This window comes from Gekko japonicus, unplaced genomic scaffold (assembly GCF_001447785.1).
Source record: "Gekko japonicus isolate JY-2015 unplaced genomic scaffold, Gekko_japonicus_V1.1 scaffold2042, whole genome shotgun sequence".
NCBI classification, from domain to species: Eukaryota; Metazoa; Chordata; class Lepidosauria; order Squamata; family Gekkonidae; genus Gekko; species Gekko japonicus.
Window position 1 is genome coordinate 260343 of NW_015176514.1, and position 16388 is coordinate 276730.

The 16388-nt window shown below is 41.8% G+C and overlaps 1 protein-coding gene across 1 annotated transcript in view; it reads left to right on the forward strand.

Moving 5' to 3' along the window:
• PAPD4 (PAP associated domain containing 4) overlaps positions 1–15432 on the forward strand; it is a 35743-nt gene extending 20311 nt beyond the window's left edge. The window contains exons 11-15 of the mRNA XM_015427361.1: positions 890–933; positions 7116–7252; positions 11401–11492; positions 13023–13102; positions 14185–15432. Coding sequence (XP_015282847.1) covers positions 890–933; positions 7116–7252; positions 11401–11492; positions 13023–13102; positions 14185–14259 — 428 coding nt within the window. The 3' untranslated portion in view covers positions 14260–15432. The remainder of the gene's footprint in view (positions 1–889; positions 934–7115; positions 7253–11400; positions 11493–13022; positions 13103–14184) is intronic.
• The last annotated feature ends 956 nt before the right edge of the window (positions 15433–16388 follow it).

A 16388-nucleotide genomic window follows, 5' to 3' on the forward strand; every position in this document is an offset into this window, starting at 1 on the left:
AAAGCATAACTCATCTGGAATACGACTTGGTTCTATGTTAGCCATAAGCTTAAATCCAATGATACACAAGTGGAAACAGTTGTGCTTGCACTAGATTGTGTGCAGTATCTCGTGCTTTTCTCCCTATATGTTGCAGTGCCCAGAAATTGGTTGCACCAGATCTTGTGCAAATGGAAGCTGAAGTGGGGGTAAAATAAGTTTGGCTCAGTGCAAGTGTCCCCTACATTCTTTTTCTCATGTGTCCATTTGTACAAGAGCTCCAGGGAAAGCAGAAATTTTGCAATGGATCCAGCTAGCAGTATCTATTTTGAAGTTATATCCCCAATATTTACTTGGCTTTTGGAATCCAGGAGATGTTTTAAAACAGAATTGGTGAGGGACAACTTTTTACTCTGTATTCATATTGACAATGTTGATTGTGCTTGGGCCAATTGTGTTTCCTGTATCAAAAAAATTGGGCACTGTTGGGGAAGCCATTCACAAGTGATGATTGTATTTTCATAGTTTATTGCAGCAGTGATTGAATTCATAGTTTCAGCATCTTTTGAGCTGGGCTGTATTTGCTCTGCTAAAGTCCAAGAGGTACAGAATGCAATTACAGAACAAAGTAACAGGTCTTCATAGTGAAAAAAATGACCTTGTGGCTTTAGATAAAGCCTGTATAAACTTAAATAGTAATATATTACTAGCTGAAATTAGTAACTTTCATATTCTAGAATGTTTCACACAAATTTATGCAGGTAATCTTGCTTAATTTAAGAGGCCTAGTAATTGACGTTTTGGAGTAATTGTTTATCCTTAGACCTTCAGTTCACACCAGTGGTGTAACTGGTATGTTGTTTTCTGTGAAGTACATGAATCACAGCGGCTTTAAACTTTTTTTTTATAGCCCTACCTGAACCTATCCTTCCATCCCTCCAAAAAAATTACCCAGTAAGTGCTTCTTATAAATTACTACATAATATGTTTATAAAAACTGGTTATATCTACAATATGAATGTTGCTATTTAACTGTTAAATTTGGGTAATGGCAAAATGTGCCTTGTGGTGGTGATTGTTAGAACCGCACAGTGAGCCACTTGTGTGTGTGTGTGTGTGTGTGTGTGTGTGTAGAACGTACAGAATGAACTTTCCCTTTGTTTTGTCTGAGCGAATAGCCAGGAAGCAAGACCCATGTTAATTCAATGGGCCTTACTTCCAGTTGAGTGTACCTAGGATTGCAGCCTGTTTTCAGATATATTGGTGTATATGGTCTCTTCTGCATTTTTTTGGCATGACTACACTGTGGGTTCTCTTCTTCTTTGGTGCTGTTCTGGATCTTAATGCTCAAACACGTTAGACTTTGGCGTTGTGGTTCACATGCTCCTGAGCAAATGCTGTTTTCTTGCTTCCAGAGTATGCCTCAGGATTTTGTTGGGTCAGCTAGCATCACCTAAGGGATGAGTGACTGAGGACTGCTTGCCCTGCCATCCTCCTACATCTTTTTAAATGTTCTTGCAGTAAATATGCAGTCAAGTGCTTTTAGTATAGCCATAGTAGCTGCAAATATATCTGCAAGAAGAAACAATAAAGTCTACTGTACGCTAGGTGGGAAATGTGGAAACTCACTGGCCTCTTTGTCACTGAGGTGGTGTATCTGTGTTCATCTTGTTAAAATTTCATACAGCATGTGCAAGCCCATATGATTAAAGATTCTTCCTTTCATGTCAAGGAGAGTCACAGTGAGAATCGTTCTCCGTATAGCTTTCTGTATGGAGGGAGGTGAAGTTTTTAAAGTATTTCTTTAGTACATTTTTGTCCTGCTGTTCTTTCAAGAACCTTGGGGCAACATGAATCAGTTTCCCTGCCTCCACTTTACCCTCAGAAGAACTCTGGGAGGTAGCTTAGGCTAAGAGTGAGTGACTGGCCCATGGTTACCCAGTGAGCTTCCATGGCAAAATGAGAATATGAGCCTGGATAAACCAGCACTTTAACCTCAGCACTGGGCAGGCTTTTGTTTAATGGTGGTGGGTGCCAGCCAAACTTGCTGTCTGAAACTCAACCCCAGTTAGGGTTGCCAGCCCCCAGGTGGGGCCTGGAGATCTCCCGCTTTTACAACTGTCTCCAGCCGACAGAGATCAGCTCCCCTGGAGAAAATGGCTGCTTTGAAGGGCGGACTCTATGGAATTGTGCCATGCCGAGGCCCCTCCCCTCCCCAAACCCCGCCCTCTCCTGGATCCCACCCCCAAAGTCTCCAGGTGTTTTCCAACCCAGACCGGGCAACCCTAGCCCCAGTGCATGTTTAGTGCTTTGCTAATGTGTATTATGGTTTTGAAAACAGGGACACATTTTTGTCTCGATTAAAGTTGGTTGGTCATCTTCTTAGCAGCTCAAAAGCACCCTGCTTTAGAAGAAGCTAGGTAAGTCTATCTCTTTCTAAACTCTCTGAGTAAGAGACCAGTGGACTTATGCCAGTGTGATTATGGGAAAGACTTCTGAACAAGTCACCTTTGCTGTTCAGTTAGGAAATGAGGCTTCTGGCCCTTGGAATGGATAGCTGAAGTTTCCACATTGTCCCAAATAAACCATTTGTGGGAAAGAGCTATATACTACACATTAGAGCTGCTTAGTGAATGGTATTGATAAGGCATGACTCTTGGTAACTGAGTCACTTCCCAGAGTAATGGACATTTTTTTAAAATGGTGCTAGGTTAGTGGGTTGTGGCAAAAAACAATAACATATAGCTTTTTAAGATAAACATGTTTATTGTTGCATACATTTTTGTGGACTAGAGCCTATTTTACAAATGGGTGAAGTTGTTAGCTGAGTCTGTAGGTACATTTGCCCAGAATATGGAGAAAAGGGGGGAAACAGGTTGGCAGGCCAAGCAGGGTAAGCGATGGCTGTACGTACATCAAAGCTAAAAGAAACACATAATCTAGTTGAATGAGTAAGACTCAGTGAAATGGAATAGAACTTAATTAGCTGTTCAGGTATTTTTTATTAGGGGCTTTCTTGGCAAGGAGTGTGAGAGAGACAGAAAAGTTTGTATAAGGCCTATTTGCTCCTTGGGTTCATTTGAAAAACAAATATTATGGAAGATGCATGATGTATTAAAGACAGGTTAAAACTGGGGTTAAAAAGTTCTTTGTCATCAAATAGTGTAATAAATCCCTTTGGTGTAAGAGGAACATCATTTGAAAAGGAATCATGCATTTATTTCTAACCGCAGACACTGGAAACAATATCCCCATTTTCCAATAGCCATTTTTAAAAAATCCTATTGTCATTACCTTTCCAAATGTAGTTAGTGTGTGTTTAGAAAGAACTTACTCTTGCATCATCCAATTCACTGCTCACCATGTTGGGTATCCTGCTAGTTAGGTGTTAAGAGTTGTGCTGAACCATCTCGTCAGAAAGCACCATGTTATCTGCGTATGGTTACAACCTTGCATTGAAAACCTGCTTTAAATATGCTGATCATGCACCGTCTTAAGACATCTAACATCAGCAACTGCACAGTTTTTGAAGATTAGCAATATGCACAGTGGAAAACTTTCCAACATATGCTAGGATTTCAGAATAAGCAGTTTTATCTGTGTCTCAGTGACCCCCCCCACCCGTGCCTTATGTTAATGTTAATATAGCATTTTATTTTTAAAGAAAAGTATGATTTAGTAACTGCTTAGCCATTGTACTTTATAGCTTGTTTCTCATCTTCATATCCACTGTAATGTCAGAATAATTCTTAAAGCTGGTTTTACTGTTCTAGTAAATCTAATTAAGCCTTTCTGTTAGTATAAGTGGACTGCTAAAAATCAGTTTTTGATGCTCAACTGAATTTTACATTCTTGATGAAGAGAATAGCTGGTTATACGCACAACTGTGCCATTTGTATGGTAACTTGCCATTGTGTTAAAGTCTTTTGAATTTGGCGATTTTTTGATGCTGCTAATCAGTATAATTTGCTAAAATGATCTCCTTTCAGTCCCCATTGAAATGTTGGGAATTATGTATGTGTCAACTAATGACATGGGGTTGGATCCAGATCACTGTGAAAAGATCTCTGCTCTGGAAGGGAAATTTGCCTTCCCCTCCTTTCTGCCACCCCTCTGTGCCCCGCAAATAAAAACTGTTCCTGGGGAGCAAGTTTGAAATGTGACCCAGGAGTGTAGCAGGAAGGGTGGTGGCAGTGGGTGGAGGGCATTTCTCCACCTCCTCTTGAGGAGCTTCTGCTCCATTGGCAATGTGCTGGGTGAGAAGGACTTGTTTCCATTTCTCATCATCCCCTGGGGGTCCCTCTGACTTTGAGGCTCCATTTACACATTGCTAAGTCATTATGTGTGTTGGGGAACAACACAAGGGCTTTGCATCTCGCATGCAGTGTGTGCCTTCCAGATATGCACTGGCTGTTTTCTGTGTGCAGCCACAGAACGCAGGGAGAAGCAGTGTTAGCCTCCCTTCTTGCTGTTTGTGTGTCCTCAAACTGCCCCATGTAGCTGCCGTTGGAGTGTTTTTTTTGCAGAAGATCCAATAGCAGCTCCATGGGGGGAGAAAATAGAAGGTGGTGGTGGGGAGACTACAGACACTTCTCTCTGCATGCCGTGGTCACAAACAGAAAAGTGCTGGCATGCATTGGAGAGGCACAAAACTCATCACACACATGCAAAGGCATCATGTTGTCCCTCAACAAATACAGGGACTTTGTAATGTGTAATGAAGCCTAAGAAGCAGGTGGGGTTTGTGGGGGGCGGCGCAGATATCAGAAAGAAGAGGAAGGTGGTAAAGATCCTTTCCATAAGCTCTTCTCATTGTAGTCTGCATCCAGCCCAATGTGCTTTTTTAGCAAATTAAAAAAAAATGTCTGATGGGTTGCATTTGTATCCGAGTATGTATACATATGAAGGTGAGTACAACTCTTCCAGGATCTTTCCCATGCCATTCAGTAAAGCAGTTTTAGAATACTGAGTGAGCAAAATCAGGCATCCTCCATTGTATGATATGGCAGACACCATCTGGCGCATGGCATCTTTTGTACCAGTGGATCATTGTAGTTAGCCATTTAGTGCATGCTGTTGTGGTTAAGCACTGATCAGGATAAATTTGTGCAGTGCAAATAGATGAGCATGCACCAGATGAAAATATATACCTCATTGGTTAACATCTGGTAGCCAGAAGGCTTGGATTTAACATCTGCTCTGTCATTACTTGGATACCCTTACTACTGAGGTTCAGTTAATCATGGCTTGGCATTACAAGAGTAAGCCTTCAGTTTTCATTTTCCCCTCTACTTTAAGGTTGCCAGTAGGCCTGGAGAAAAAAATGCTTTGTCCCTTTAATGGAGGTTTAATGGGATGTTATTTGCTGGGCAATGTTTTTTCCCTTCATGCCATGAAAAGCTTCAGCTGCCCGTTTCCATGCAATAATCTTCTGTGAAAGGACAGGACATCTTTCTGCAGGCCTGTAGGCAGCACTACTTGACCCCTATGACTTCTAATTCCGATTTAGAAATCCTTCTAACCTAGGACTTCCAGTGGCTGCATGCTGGTATGTGTAGCTCGTTTGTTATAATTTAAGCATCGTAGCTTGATTTATTAGCCTTGCAGAAAGCAATGTTCCTTTGGGTTGAGATAAGTGTACGGATGTTTTCAAATGTATATACCAGGTCTGCAAACCCACAGTGGTAGCATGAGGACCTTGAAACTGAAAACCATTTCTATACTTGGTGTGCTTAATATCTACAGGAATTAATATTAATTCATAACATATGTCTGTATACAGCTGATATCACTGACCACAGTAGCTCTCTGCACAAGTTACAGTGAATGCATGTACAATCTGTGTATAGTGTACCCTTGATTTTTTAATAATAAGTAATTTGCATGTAACATTCAATGCATGTATAATGGAACATATGAAATAAACCCCACTTTTATCCTTTTACTGGTCCCTGGTTTCAGTTGCAAAGTGAACGCCAATACATGCAGACTGTTCATGCATTTGTTGCACCATGTAAACAGGGCTAGTGTGTTTCAGAAACAGTGGATCAACATTCCGTTAGAACTATTGTGGGGTTCGTTTAGATGTTCTGACTATCCAGTTCCTCATTGCTGCAACACCCCAACCTGTAGCTCATTTTGTTTGCAAGGTTCTTCCAATCCTCCAAACAGTTTCAGGACAAATAGTGGGCCATTTGAGGAAGGCAAGGAGAAATGGGCTCCACCATCTCCTTCTGTGGCACAAAACGTCTAATAGAAGACCAAGTCCTTGGCAAAGAGTTAACCATAATTCTTATATCACTCTGCAAGCTAGCTAAGCTGGTTTAGTGAAAGCTATATCAAGGCAGCAAATAATATGTAGCTTTTGTGTGGGGGAGATATGTACATGATTGGGGGAGGAACAAGTTCACTGAAAACAGCATTGTGCTCTGGGATCCAGAGGCTTCCTCCACACAGATGTCTTCTGCTCACAGATTGGTCGCCTTATAACCTTGGCCTCGGACGTTGTGCCAGAAGATACATCCAAAAATGTTCCATTTGTGCAAGAGCTTGCATGAAAAGCTTGTGCGACCCTTTGCATGACTACTGTTCACCATATTTATTGCAGCAGTGATTAAATTATTGTGCAAGCTTCTGCACAGACATTTCAGGAGCAGTGCTAGTGGGTGTTTTCCTTCTGCTCACTGTCCTTTGGATTCAACCCCAGTGTAATTTTGGTGGTTTTTCTAAATGTATAGGGTTGGATCCTATGCATTCCCAGAGTAAGGGACCGATGGAGGTTGGTCATGGACACTGAAAAGGTGATTGGGCGGGGGGGGGGGGGGCTGTTGACAAAGTCACACAACTTTCATTTTATTCCATCTGAAGAGAAACCATAGAATATACAGCATTAGTAGGAACTGAAGAGTGTGATATAGGTGAAATTCCCCACCCCTCGCTGCATGTAGCAGGTCCGCCAACCTCTGGTATTGCCTCTTCAGCATTTGCAGGGGATGGTGGGAAAGATCTGCCAACACCCACAGTAGGCAGTGCACAGGATCCAAGGCTTAGTGTTAAAAGCGTCTGGATAACTATAGCGCTCTGTAGACATTCAGTGAACAATAACCTGTTTCTTTTTTGTCTCATTGTTTTTGTAGGAATCTTTTGATCCTACTATGCAGCTGCACCTTGTGCACCAAGCCCCATGCACCATTCCTCCTTACCTTTCCAAAAATGAATCAACTCTTGGAGACCTCTTGCTGGGCTTCCTGAAATATTATGCTACCGAATTTGAGTAAGTGTTTAGCTTTTCATTTCTTGAAGTTGTTTGCTTTTATTCTTTCTTGCTCTGTTCTTTCTGCATTGCCTACAGTTTCCACATTCATTCTACAGTCTTTTAAGAGGAAATGCTTCATTTTTAATTTTGGTTTTTTTAAAGTCGTCAAAATACACTGAATTGGGATGTTAAGGCTGCCTGTCTAAATGCTTACATCATGTAAAAAGCAGTCAAAAATGATGAGCATGGAGTAGTAAAGTGTGTGCATAACTCTCTACCATAAAGAATCAGTGGGACTGTGCTTAATATTTGCACTACAGCCAGTTGTCAGTAGTCTTCAGAATTTATAGGTCTCTGAAAGAGAAGGTTTCCTGTACGTAACCCCCATGATTTAACATCTGAAGGCCCCTATTACATATGCTTCCCTTTCAGGGGTACTGCCGAAAACACAGTTAAGATACGGGGACTTCCTTGAATGTGGAACTCTAGTTAAGGAACCCTGCCAAGGGTTCACATGCCTGTCACAGTGGCTGCTGCCAGTTGTTCTGCTCTGCCAGTCTATTATCATGTGTGTCAGCTCTCAAAGCAATTTCCAGTGGAAGATGTTGAAGCAATGCCTCTAGCAACTGATGCCCGATGGTGTGATGATTTTGAGGAACTGAGATTTTATTTTAAATGTCTTTTATTCTGATAACTGTTGTGTCATAGATTTTTTTAATTGTAAGCCACCAGGAGTACCTGAATTGGTTGACCTCCCCCCCTCTCTTTTCCGTTGCATCTGAAGAAGTGAGCTTCCATTCATGAAAGCTCATGCTGAAATGAAAACGTTGTTAGTGTTTAAGGTGCTCCTGGGCTTCTGTTTTGTTTTGCTAACAGGATAGAAACTCTGTAAACATAGATCTCTGAAGAATGTATTAGAAAAATTAAAATTAGTTGTGCAGCAGCAGCAGTGGCAAGCTACTGTCATAGTAGAGTTATCAAATATTCAGTATTTTGCCTTTTTTATGCAATAGATGTGGTTTTTTAAATGCTACTTGTATTGTTTTGTGCATTGTAGTGGCTTCCTTAAATACAAAGTGTGTTTATGTTTTATTTTTCTAAAAGCTAGTTTTCTATGTTTTAACCTGGACTATTTCTGAGCATCGGAGGGCATTTATGTTAGCTCGTTTTAATGTTCTTCCCTCTCCAGTACTGTACGGGAGGTTTAAAAAAAATTGTCATACTCCTCTAGGCTTTGTTCTTGCGGTCTGGGGGAGATAGAAAGTACTGAACATGTTCTCCTGCACTGTATATTTTACTGTGATATTCGTGCCATATATCTAGAACCTCTGCTACAAATTTGCGAGGGTCAATCTGATGTTTGCAAGATGTTTTTTTTACGATCTTCCCATAACTCTGAGATTACTGATTTGGTGGCTAAATTTCTATGTTGTGCCACTGAGAGGAGAGGAATGTTTCAACTCCAGCAATGAAGGTTGTACCTTTTATTCCTTGATGATCTATGTTTTGTTGTGATGCCAATAAAGGTAGCTGATGACGATGATGAACCTGGAAATATTTAGGGAAGAGGCAGAGAATAGCTTCCTGAATCCTTCTTCCATTTTTTACAGCCTCTCTTAAAGTCTGGGTATCCTGTTTCATCTGCTGTCTGAGTGAAAGCAGCAGGTTTTTGTCTTCTAAATAGGTAGCAAAGCAAGTGTAGATTGGGTTGATGTCCTATTTGCATCCAGTAAGGATTGCTAGGGAATTTAAAATTAAAAGGCTTTCTCCTTACAATGGTCTCCCTACATGAAAAGTTAAATATTTGGTAGGTAGATGCGAAATTTTGTGAAATAATAAAACTTTTATCAAGAAACATTCACTGGAAGTTTGAGTCCCTTGAAGAGCTTACACAAGAGGAGAAGAGTCAACCTCTGCTGAGCCTTCCCCTTCTTGGTGTAGCACCCATCTCCCAACATATGCACACTGTTTTGTGTTCTGTTCCCATGAGTCCTCCCCATCTTCATAATCTTTTTAATATTTTTGTATTTGTGTGTGTGTTCATGCGCATGTGTCTGCAGCTGGAAGTCATGTTGACCTCTGGTGACTGACCCCTACTGTGGCCCTGGAGGATATTCAGAGAGGTGGCTGAATAAAGCCTGCCGCTGTCCTCCTGACTTGGTATTCCAAGGAAGTCTCCCATCCAAGTACTAACCATAGTCGACCCTGCTTAACTTCCAAGATCTGGCATGATTGGGCTTGCCTGGGCTATCTAGGTCAGGGCTTCATCAGCTTTTGAGGCTTCGTTACAGGACCTGATTTATATGCCTTCTGTATTTATGGTTCATTGAATACAACCTAACTTTAAGGTAGAATTTGCACAATGTTATAATAATGTACCATGATAACTATATCTTGGAACAGATATAAACTAAAACTGCCATAAAATGTACCATTGGGGTATGGGGGCTCCCCAGTCCACTACTAAGCCTCATGAAAGTGATTGAATGCTGCCAGAAAGACGATTGTGATGGAGAGTAAATTTGATGTCCACTATCCCTTTGCCCAGCTCAGATAGTGACATCAACAGAGAGTGAGGATGTGTGACACTTCCTACCCTCATGGCGTGCCTGATATACTCCCCTACTCCCGTAAAAGGCCATGGCTGTCATTCACTCATATAAGAAAAATAAGCTCCTGCCCTTTGCAGTAGTCTGATGTTGGATAAGGAGAACCTTCTGCCTTTTCGAAACGTAGGGATTGTTCCCATAACACTACACGTGGTTTAGTATTTAATATGATCCAAGCCACCATTTTGTCAAAGGAAATTCCATAATCGTCTTTTGGTAAGATATCAAGAAATGGCTGAAGATCTGTCTAGCAAGACTTGAGCATTTGGGCAAAGATTCCACCATCCTGGATAACCCAATTTGTACTGTATAGCATGACAGTTCCTAATCTAACATGCATCATACATGAGAAACCATGTGGTTATATGCCAAGCCTGCTGTCATATATGACTTAATTAAAGGCTTCTTCTTTCGTGCCAGACAGTATTTTGTTATGTCCGATTTTTATGGCTTCTGATTTATCCTTCAAAACAGATTCCAAGCTATGGTTTAATCCAGGTTGAGGCAAGAATTTAAACAATACTTCATAAATTGGTCAAAATAACAAACTCTGGTTTGTCACAAAAGCAGAAATCTTTAATAACCCCGTACCCGAGGGGAGCATGTGAACTCAAGGATCCCCCAGCTCATTTATCTCTCATTGCATGCAAGGCATATCATAGTTTCCCTTCTAACACAAAGGCCAGTGGATAAGTATTTTGGATATGAGCAAAGCAAGGCAAAATTTTGTTTTGTTTTTTAAACCAGGGTGCAGATTCCATAAACCTTTTCTTTATTAAATGGGAAGTAAAAAAGTAATTACAAAAGTGAATTACCCCTTTGATTTGGTAAAGCAGAAATGCAAATAGATCAAAAACATTTCATACTGAAAGTAGCTTGTTAATATGTTGACTTTTTGAAGTAACAATAAGCTCTTTTTTGTGCTGAAGATGCAACTGCTTCTTTTAAGTGATGCGAGGCCAGATGGATTCTAGAAAAATTGTTTGTTTTGTTCAGAACGCAGCAGAAAGGCATTACTGCCTGCTGTGATCTGCTTAATTCTGTTACATAACTCTTCCCTTTAGCTTATTTTTCTGTAATTTATTGACAAGTTGGGATGCAAGCCAAATGATGTTATAACATTTTTCTTTCCTCTAACCTACGTTTTGCTAATGAGAGTCATCCAGTTCAACATCGGGGTGTGTGTGTGGGGGGGGTGTCCATAGGCTAATGGCCAACTCTGATTATCTCTCCCCACCCCAATTTCTGTCTGGTCCAGTGTGATATTGCCCTCATTGTTTTGTCCCAGTCAATGCCACTTTCATAATTCTCTTGTATGGAACATGCAGGCCTCAGAACGGGATATCTAAAGGATTTTGATGGTCATCAGGTACCATCTCCTTTTGTGCTTCCTGCTTACTACTACATTTCTAGGGGCTACACACTGCTGTTACTGGCTCTGTCAAAGTGCTGTGCTTACAGAGTTGGTGAGGGTCATACTCAGTTTTTTAATAAGAGTTTATTTTAAAATGTTGCACTGTTTTTAAAGGTTTCTGAATTTCCCCCCCCTCTTGCTAGTTGGAGCGGTCAGATTATTTCAGTTCGTGAAGCCAAAGCAATTCCAAGGCCTGATGGTATCGAATGGAGAAACAAGTTCATTTGTGTAGAAGGTAAATTGTGGAGCCAGGTTTATAGCTTGAGTGTTTTAGTAGCAGCAAAGGGAGTCTGAGCAGTATTTCACACAGACATTTCAAAAAAACCCCACAGCTTCAGCCAAATTGTGGTTTGAGGAGAATGAGCCAAGAAGCCCTTGAGAATACGAGTTCCTTCTCTGTGTCCCTCATGTGCTGTGCTGAGATTAAAAAATCTGGTTTAGAACTAACTGCAGTTTATTGTGATATTCAAATCAGGCACTTTATTAAATTGTGGTTTGTTTCTTGCCTGTGAACAAGGATTCTAAAATCACTTTTCAGATTTGATGCCATGACAAATTTTGGTCAGTTCTGTAATGGAAAATCTTCAGTGGCATGTACATTGAACCACTGTGCTTAGAGAGCCAGTTTGGTGTAGTGGTTAAGTGCGCGGACTCTAATCTGGGAGAACCGGGTTTGATTCCCCACTCCTCCACTTGCACCTGGCTGGATGACCTTGGGCAAGCCATAGTTCTGGCAAAGCTGTTCATGAAAAAGAGCAGTTTCTGTCAGACCTCTCTCAGCCCTACCTACCTCACAGGGTGTCTGTTGTGGGGAGGGGAAGGGAAAGGAGTTTATAAGCTGCTCTGAGACACCTTTGGGTAGTGAAGGGTGGGGTAGAAATCCAATCTCTTCTTCTTCTTAGGTATAGGGTGCAGTGTTTCACTGTCTATCCAGTTCATCTGAGGTCTTACAAGGATTGGGGAGGGAGAAAGATGCTAAACCCCACCAGAGTCACACCCACACAAAACAGATTAAAAACCCAGGAACAATTCTGCCTGACATGGCATAGGGAAATGTAGACAAAGAAGGCACATTTTAAACAATGGATTGGATCCAAAGAACTGTTTCATAATTCATAGGAGGGGATTTTCTCCCCTTCCACTGCAGACCACTGAGCCCCTGCTGGGATCAAGAGAGCCTCACAAATGTCATGGGAGGAGAAGTGGGGGAGGCGGGGGGCGGGGGTCTGCTGTGGCAGGGAAGATAGGCATGAAAACCTTTGACCCCACTCTTCCACTAGCAGAATGTGAGCAGAACAGCACCTCTGGATCCAACATAACGTTGATGTCCCTTTAGCTGGAGCCTTTCTTAAAGCCAAGCAAAATAAACATGTTGTGCCCATCTGCCTGACATACTTAAAAGCACTTTAATTCATTATACAATCCTGAGCTCCTCATGGCTTCATAAAGATAAACATGTGGAACTCTGCACTAGAACTGCATTGTCAAATACGGCATATTGTGGCCCATGCTGTGTGTAATGCCACATGGAGATACAACCAGCTAATAGCCTATAGTGGAAAGAGACTGATTCTCTTTCACACAGAGAAAAATACATTAATGTTAAGGTTGCCATTAAGGAGAAGTGTGTGTGTGTGTCTGCAAGTAGTCTGACTGATTCCAGTAAAATAACTTGTTTGTAATTATTGGTATGGCTGCTGCTTTGGATAGATTAAAAAAGCTAGCACAAGCTACACTACTAACAATATTCTCTTAACATTTCCAGAACCTTTTGATCGAACAAACACTGCTAGAGCAGTACATGAAAAACAGAAGTTCGACATAATCCTAGAGGAATTTCGAAAGGTAATATATGCAGCAAACTTTACAGAAGTGATTGTATATAAGTAAAAGTTTTGGAGGAAATGTTCTATACAAATTAAAAGGTGGGGCACATTTGTGTTTCTCTTACCTCTTACGCCCCACACCAGCGAGTGTGCTATTGGACTAAATAAGAAAAATGTAGTAGAAAGTAAAATCCAACTATCAACAGTAGTAGATGATACTATAATTTTTTGCACAATGTTCTGAAAGTACTGAAGCAAAAATGGCTTAGAGCGATTATCTCCCAGTGCTGAAAAAGAAGTCCAAAACAATGCAGTTTTGAGCCTCTTTTATACTTCCCATGTGATATGGAAATTAGCTTCCTTAACTTTTTGCAGAATTTCAGTGGGTACACCCAAGCACTTGAGCACACCTCAGTTAGTCCTTTGGTCTTGCTACATTCATATTTTAGTGGTAAACATTGCTGTCAACACCCCTAAAGGGTTTTAAATGGCTTTAATATAGGGTTGGGAGCTGCGGTGGCTCAAGTGGTTAAGACGCTGAACTGCAGGCTGTGGAAGGTCAGTAGTTCAGCGGTTCAAGACCCGGGTGCCGCAAGACAGGGTGAGCTCCTGTCTCTAGTTCCAGCTCCTGTCAACCTAGCAGTTCGACAGCAAGAAATTGCAAGTAGATAAATAGGTACCACTTCGGTGGGAAGGTAACAGCGTTCCATGCGCCTTGGTGTTTAGTCATGCCGGCCACATGACCACGGAAACGTTTTCAGACAGCGCTGGCTCTTCGGCTTTGAAACGGAGATGAGCACCGCAACCCTAGAGTCGGATTCGACTGGCTTTCGAGCAAGGGAACCTTTACCTTTTTAATATAGGGTTAGACAAATTAATGGAAGAAAGATCAATCGGACTCCATATTCAGAGGCAGTTTGTTGCTCAGTGTCCATTGCGGGGAGAACTTGCATTGCAGGGGTTACTTTGGCCTCTGTACATCTTCCGGGGCATTTGGTTTGGCCCCTGTGGGAAATGGGATGCTAAACTAGGGGACTATTGTTCTGATTTTAGATACGGTCTTTCCACTATATTCATTGCTTATTTTGTTCTGTCCCACAGTCATGGCAAAGATTGAGAGACAGGAGAGACTTGGCCTGTATACTACCTTTAAGAGCAACTATTCGGAAGAGATAACTGGCTTCTATCTCTGTGACTGAGACATAAACCCCCAAATGAAGTTTTGTCTCCTCTCTCTGCCCCTGTACTTTTTTTATGCCCTAAGAGGAGCTTTTTCTTTCAAGCTTTTGTCAAGGAGACTTTTGCAAGAATGAAGAAGAAAATCCAACCTTTATAAAATTCATTCAGACCATTTGAAAGACTCGCTTTTTGAAACCACTTGATTGGTGGCTAATAAAGAGAGTGCTGTAATACGAATTTACAAATCTGTTGGAGTTTATTGATTTATTGTTGTAGTGGTGAGTCAACCACACTGAATATTAAGACATGGGGATGGTGAATTATGTCATGTATAACAGCCAGGCTGTAACCTTAAAGAACAGCACACAGGGCACATTTCTTGAAGGGCAGCCTCTGCTTTGCAACTGCACTTTGCCTCTATTTGGCTCTTTCCAGTTTTTAATCTTCTTGTAATTAGAAATGGTGACTTCTTTGCAGAAATAATAAGCAGGTCCTAAATAGTGCTGGTATTCTGTCGTTTCTTTCACTGAGGTGTTAAACCCATGTCTGGACTGTACCACTTCAGACTGCAGAGGGAGACTTGCATGACTGAGTGCTCCTACATAAGCCGCAGCTGCCCCTTGGACATAGAAGGGTAGATGCTGCAGAGAAGGAGTGAGTTGTACGAAGGAGCCACGTCTGCAGTCTGAAATGGTATAGCCTAAACACGATTTATTGCCTCAGTGCAAATTGCTCAGCGCTAGGAATTGTAATAACAACTGGAATTTTTAAGCAGCGTAGCTACTACAGGGCAGTCTGATCGGTGGCAGGATTGCACCACTTGTGACTTACCAGACTGAATGTAGCCTACCGGGGTTTAATGAATCATTTGTGCACCCTCCCTACCGGGGCTACAAAAAACACCATGGGATTATGTGGGCTGTTTGGCTGGTGAGTGTGAGGCTGTGGAGATCTGACGTGTGGCAAGCCACGCTCTGTAGTAAAAGCTTAAACAGTTTCAGGTCAAGAGGTGGTGTCACACGTCACACTGAAGCAGGTGGGGGAGGAAGCAGAAGCAAGAGTTGCCATTCCTCCTACGTCATTACTAGCGTAACCGACAAAAAACATGTGCAGAGGTGGTACTGTTGCTTGCACATCTTGCCTCTCCCCCCCCCCCACCTCTTAAGGCCAGAATAGCAATGCAAGGCAGCATTGGTCTTCTTCCACCTGAGGTGTTGTGTGGTGTGAGGCCACCTTGGTCTGGCCCCTTTCCAACAGTTTCTTCTCCCTCTCTAGAAAAATAATAGCGAGAACTGCTCAAAATAGCTGCTACAATAAGCCAAGTTCTTATTTTTTTTGTTTCTGTTTTTGTGTAAATGTTTGTAAATTGGTCAGCGGCTATATAAATTGAGGTTTAAAGAAAAAATATCTTGAAAATTTTAACCTTTTTCGAGAAGTACGGGACTTCTTTTAGATCTGCTGTAGCACAATTTGTGCCTCTCCTATTTATTGCCGACCAGTTCATATGTTAACAGATGATACTTTTCTCTGATGTCAAACTTTCTTTTCCTCTTTTAAGTTTAATATTTTTATTGTGTCAAAGGTGAATAAAGTTTCTGTAAATAAAGCCACCTTTTTGTGTGCCATTGGTTTTCTTTCAGGCCCAAATTTGAGCCTCTGTAGGTGTCTGGTACTTTGAACAACCAAAATAATTAGATTTGCAAACAATTGTTTTGTCTGACCACAGTAGCCCATGTCTCAGAGTTGCCAACTGACCTGGAGAAAAGTGCCCTGTTCCTTTTAACAGAGCTAGGTAGCCCACTTCTGAGGTTTTTGTGGTGGAGATGGCTTCCTGCCAGTGCAACCAACACACTTCTGGTCTGTACCTTATGGGCATTCCACGGGGGAAATAAATGGCACCTCTCTAAGGCACAGATAGCACAGCAAGCTCACCAAAGTCCATAACAACCCCAGCAGCACCCACTAACCAGGCACAGCCAATCACTGCCTACCAGTCCAGCAACTGCCCCTCAGTGCCACTCCCTACTCCACAGAGAGCCAGAAAACAAGGAGGGGAAAGACCCAGTGAGAGCACAATCCCAAAAGCGGTCTCCCCCCTGCCCAGCCCATAGAGGAAGTGCACCCCT